This window comes from Bison bison, unplaced genomic scaffold (assembly GCF_000754665.1).
Source record: "Bison bison bison isolate TAMUID 2011002044 unplaced genomic scaffold, Bison_UMD1.0 scf7180017864032, whole genome shotgun sequence".
NCBI classification, from domain to species: domain Eukaryota; kingdom Metazoa; phylum Chordata; class Mammalia; order Artiodactyla; family Bovidae; genus Bison; species Bison bison.
In genome coordinates this window covers 1,315,363-1,320,776 of record NW_011494604.1, presented here as the reverse complement: position 1 = coordinate 1,320,776, position 5,414 = coordinate 1,315,363, and the positions used below count along the sequence as shown (strand labels likewise).

Sequence of the window (5,414 nt, the reverse complement as noted above, 5' to 3'; positions counted from 1 at the left end):
CCACATACACACATACACAGATGTGAGGGGCTCAGTCAGTAACCGGCAGCAGGGCACCTACCTTTACCTAGGGCTTACCTTCACAGAATGTGCTGCCCCTTCCTCCCTGGCTGGACAGCGGGTGTGGATGGGGGCCCCGGCAGGGTGCTGGCCACTCTCAGAAATGGCTCTTGGATCACCCTGTGGTGAAGCTTTAGTCTCACTGCTCCTCCTGTCACCTCTGCTTGGCCCTCCGCCCTGCAGCAGTGTCCTGTGTTACTGACACTGCCTGTGAATCCTCCTCTTTGTTCCAAAAGCCAAAGCAGAGGCGGGCAGCACAATCTGAAGTGAATTTGGGCTCTAGCATTTACCAGCTGCGTGACTTCAGGCAAGTGGCATAGGTTTTCCAAGCCTGAGATCATAGTTCTAACCTCCTAGGAAGATGAAATGAGAAAGATCAGTAGTGGTTCTCAAACTGTGGTGGAAAACCAGTTTCTAGAACTTTCTGAAAGTTCTGGAATGAGGCTTTGGTAAAACACTTGGGCGTGGATTGTGGGGAGTGGGAGAGCTGTGAGCTCCTGAGAGCTCCCCTCAGCTTCTACGGCTCTCTCATTGTGGAGGATGGCGATAGGCAGTGCGTGGCCACAGGCGCATTGAGGGGCTGGCCACCCCACCTGCCTGGGAGTGGGTGCTGCCTCCTTCTGTGTTCTGAGGCCCTTCCTTGGAGGAGCTGCCCTGAGGCTGCCACCCACCCTTCCAAGTCAGGGGCAGTCAGGTCATGGATGGCCTGTCCTCTTTCCTCCTTTGCCTCTTAGGTCACCACAGACATGTACCAGGTGCTGGCCGCCAATACGTACCAGCTGGAGTGCCGGGGTGTGGTCAAGGTCAAGGGCAAAGGCGAGATGATGACCTACTTCCTCAATGGAGGACCCCCGCCCAGTTAGCAGCCACCGCGGACGCCAGGCAGCCTGGCCTCCAGAGACAAGGCGGAAGCCTCGCTCCAGCCCGTGGGGCCGCCCTGAGATTTCCCACTTTGACTCCAGAAGCAGCCTCTGCCTTTGCGGGCGGGAGAGCTGGCGGTCTCCGTCCAAGGCCCGGGGTGCCAGCGTCCTGCGAGCACCAAGCTGACCAAAGATGTCACCCTCTGTTGAAGGCGCCGCCACATGCGGTCGGAACCTCGAGTTTTCTGACTGACGGGAGCTGCCGCGCGCGCGGAGAGGAGCGGCAGGAGGGCTCGGGCTCGGCAGGGCAGGCCGCCTGGGCGCAGGACCGCGGAGCTCGGCCTCCGGCGGGCGGGAGGTGGCGCCACTCTGGCCCGGCCCGGGGCTGCTTTTCTATGTGAGCCTTTACACTTCAGACCGAGGCAGCGGCTCTGCAGGCCTCGGCAGGAGTGCTGGCTTTTGGATGGGCCGTGGCCTTCATCGCGGGCCCCTCCCACAACCCACGGCCGGTGCCCCTGCAGGGGGCAGAACTAACTGCGAGGGGGAGGCCAGAGGACTCGGAGCAAGGAGTGGTGGTTCTGAGAAAAAAAGAAAATATTTATTAAATAAAACAAAACACGTTTCTGTGCCCTTCTTTAGACTGTGCTAGTTGTATGCGTGTAAGAGGCCCACAAGCAAACCAGGATGCCACTGCGGAGGGAGGCCAGGGATCCCAACTTGTCTTTTTGTATTTTTTATTTTGTATTATTGAAAACCTTGGAGATCTAACAAATATACCAAATTCTATATTTTGTAAATTCTCTATATTAGAAAACGGCTGTGCACAGCAGGGCGTTTGTGCTCATTTGTACTGTATGTATGTCAATGTGTGTACTGGAGTGTGTGTGTGTGTGTGTGTGCGTGTGCGTGTTTATGCTGTGGAACTGTTCTCATTCAGGACACCTGTTTCCCTCACCTCAGATTTTCCCAGGTCCAACCAGAGCAGTGAGCGTGTCCCTTTGGGGTTCCATATGTGGGAAGATGCGTGCACACGTTACCCTTTCTCCCTGTCTCTCTCTCTCTCACACACACACAAACTTGTCACTTCTATTAAGTAAAATGCAAACAGAATAAAAAGAAAGCAAAAGCCTCTTTCCCATCTCAGGCCAAGCTGGAGTCAAGGGAAGCAGCCTCAACCCGTGGCAGACAGCAGGGCCTCCTTCCACCCTTCCGCTCCCGGAGATGTCAGCTTTTGCTTCAGGCAGACAGGCAGCCCCTGCAACCCTGAGAGCTCAGCTGGCGTGGTGGTGTGGGGAAGGCTGGGCTGCCTGGCTTTCCAAGGTGCAGGCGTCTCTCTCTGGAGATGATCCCTCAGGCAAGGAAAGACAGGGGGCTTTGCTCTCCATCTACAAACCAGACAGAGGAAAGAGTGGAGGCCAACCCATGGGCCAAGCCAGCAGAAATTTCATTTTGTCTGATTTCATTTGGGGGGTGTGGTGGGAGCAGTCAAATACACCAAGAAAAATTTCTATTTTTTATGTCCTATGAGGGAGGCATTTGGAAAAGGATATACTGCCATAGAGACCTTATTCAAACAGAATCCTTGGGTCCTGTGCCCAGATCTCTTCATTCCGTCTCAGGGCAGCATTATTCTCGCCTCCCATGTGAGCTTGAAGGAGGTGAGGAGGCAGCTACATGCCAGCTGCAAAACGTTACTTTGACACCCCCCTGCACCACCTCTCAGTGGACACCAGCCCCGCCCTCCCCTTTCTACACACCACCTCCCACCCCAATCAAACACAATTCTGAGAAGCAAAGCTTATGGGCCTAACACTGGCAGCCTTAGTTTCCCTGTGCTTTTGCTGCTCCATCCTCTGAATTCTGCATCACCCCTGCATCTGTCCCAAGGGGCTGGCATTCTCCATGGTGTTGTGTTCGAGTCCCTGACCTCTCCATACGGCCCGCCAGTGGTGCTGGGTTTTCATTTTGCTCCCAACCTGAGTAACGTGTGTGCTGGTTTCTCCAGTGTTTCCCCTGTTGGTCATGGACTCCCTGGCCTTGTGGGGCCCCTCCCTCCCATCCTGGCAGTGACTGGTGACCACGTGCAGTGCTAGCTCTTCATTCCCTCCAAGGGGTGTGCACTCTTTTTATCCCTGCTCTTGCAAAAATGAATACAATTATGATTTCCCATGGAAATGGAAAAGTCTATTTAAATAATTTAACTATTAAACACTTTCACTGGTAACGTGTTCTGGTCTAATTTGCGTCTGGGGCAGTGGGCCTGTTTCCAGTGGGAAGAACAGTGCTCTCAGTGTAGGACAGAGCACCCCTGAGTGGGGACAGTGCACTGCTGTGGTGAGAATGTTGGCCAAAGACTGCAGTCATTGTGGCAGCAGGTGGGAGAACACTGGTGACCTTGGACGTGCCAGGGTGCAGGAGGCCACAGGATGGAGAGATAGGGAGAGGGACCAAGGGAACAAGCAATGAAGGATGGAACCAGAAAGATCCAGGACCAAGGGGAGGATGTTTTAAAACAGGTGAGCCAAATGTGTTTCCATGTTAAGGGAATGAAAGTTTGAAAATACAAGAGGGAACACAGATCATCGAAAGGACCCAAGTAGGTGGCAGTGGGGGAGATGTAGGCAGGAGGTGAACTGACCTGACTTGGATAACTAGGAATATTTATCAGGCAATCTGTCTGCCAGAGCCTAGGAAATGCACCCTACAAACATGGCTTCATTTAATCCTCCTGGCCACCACATTTCACCGAGGAACAGAGAGGTTGAGTCATCTGCCTAAGTCCACACAGCTGGTAATTCACAACCAAGATTAAAGCAGGCTTGTCTAGTAAGCCCACACAGATAAGTAACTTCACATGTGTCCAGGACTCCTCCTTTCCCAAGAGAAAGGGAAAGGTGGTAGGAGGGTGGGGGACCCTTCTCAGCAATTCCCAGCTGCTGCATCCATTAAATGCAGGGTTATATTTGGCTTCAGGAAATAAAACCAGAGGAGCTTGGTCAAATAAAATTGAACGCAAGTGAGAAGGAAGGAACTATTGAAAGACACTTCACTGGGGTTCATTGCAATAATGGCCACAGAGGGACACAGATGTAGTATTCCTGGTTCTAGGTAGGTCTCCTGTTCCAAAGAGAATAGATATCATTAGGAATTCAAATATGTGTGGAAAAGAATGTAATTGCATAGAGCTAAAGTTTATTTATAATTAATTCATTAATTATTTTTGGCTGTGCTGGGTCTCCGTTGCTGCACAGGCTTTTCTCTCGTGGTGGCAGGCAGGGGCTACTCTGTAGTTGCCGAGCACCAGCTTCTCACTTTGGTTGCTTCTCTTGTTGCAGAGCGTGGAAGATTCCTCATATCTTGGAGCAACTAAACCTGTGCACCACACCTATTAAGCCTGTGCTCTAAAACCTGGGAGACGCAAATACTGCAGCCTGAGCATTCTAGAGCCCGTGCTCTGCAACACAGAGCTAAATTTTAACTTAGAGATCTTTCAGGATCCTTTAGGAGTGCAACCATGGGAAATCATCAGTTAAATCCATTTCACCTGTAACCTGCCTTCACTAATCATTTTAACTTGCTACAAAAGACTTGGGTGTCCCCCAATCTGCATGTAGTCTAAACAATGAGATATTGGCCGGAATTGTTTTCCAGAAACTTAAGAGTTAGCTACATCCTGTTTGAGATGGGCCAGCCAGTCCAGACTCTTAACCACAGACACCTCAACTAGGCAGGCACAAGCGACCTTTTGAACAGGCGGAGGCCTGTAGCTTAGTTACGCTTGTGCAGAATGAGGATTTTTGCACCTTTTTCCAGTCACCTTTCCCCACATTCCCTCGTCCTCCAGTCGCCCTGTTTCTTTATTGGCTATCCTATATCAGTACCCCACGTCTCTTGCATTGGGGAGTAGATTTGAGATGCCTTCTCCTGTTTCCTTGCTTGGCTACCTTGCAAATAAATCCTCAGTTTGCTGCAAACCTTGGCGTCTCAGCATTTTGGCTTGCTGTTCTTCAGGGAAGATGAACCTGATCTGGTAACAAGTTTGATAAGCCTGCAAGAAGAGAAGTCCAGAGGGAGTTCCTGCCCGTAGTTTGTCAGTCTCTTGCCCGTATTGAGCCTGTGAGCAAGTTCAAGCAGCTTCCCGGGCCATTTGTTCCTAGGGCTACCCACCCGCCGCGACTTCCTCAGGGAGGGGCCGCTGACCTCTAGCGTTTAGTTTTGCTTTGTAGCAAAGAGGTGGCTTTGGGGTTTGGAAGCTGTCTTTGGGTGAGAAGCCTTGTTAAAGAAGTATACCTGTGTCAGATTGTCCATATAGATCACGGGTTGAAGGCCCACCCGGTGGAATTGTGGCAGACAATGGGTTAAAGGCTCAGGGACTCCTGGTTTTGTCTCGTTTTATTTTGGTTTTGTCTTGGTTTTGGCTTGGTCTTGTTTGTCCATGTCTATGTCAGGTTGTCACTTATTAAGAACTGGCTATTGGGGACTGAGCTTCTTGGT

The 5,414-nt window shown here is 51.5% G+C and overlaps 1 protein-coding gene across 1 annotated transcript in view; it reads left to right on the top strand.

The window, feature by feature from the left end:
• The window catches only part of ADCY5 (adenylate cyclase 5), a 161,330-nt gene extending 158,186 nt beyond the window's left edge, over nt 1-3,144 (top strand). The window contains exon 24 of the mRNA XM_010834408.1: nt 795-3,144. Coding sequence (XP_010832710.1) covers nt 795-923 — 129 coding nt within the window. The 3' untranslated portion in view covers nt 924-3,144. The remainder of the gene's footprint in view (nt 1-794) is intronic.
• Nucleotides 3,145-5,414: the final 2,270 nt, after the last annotated feature.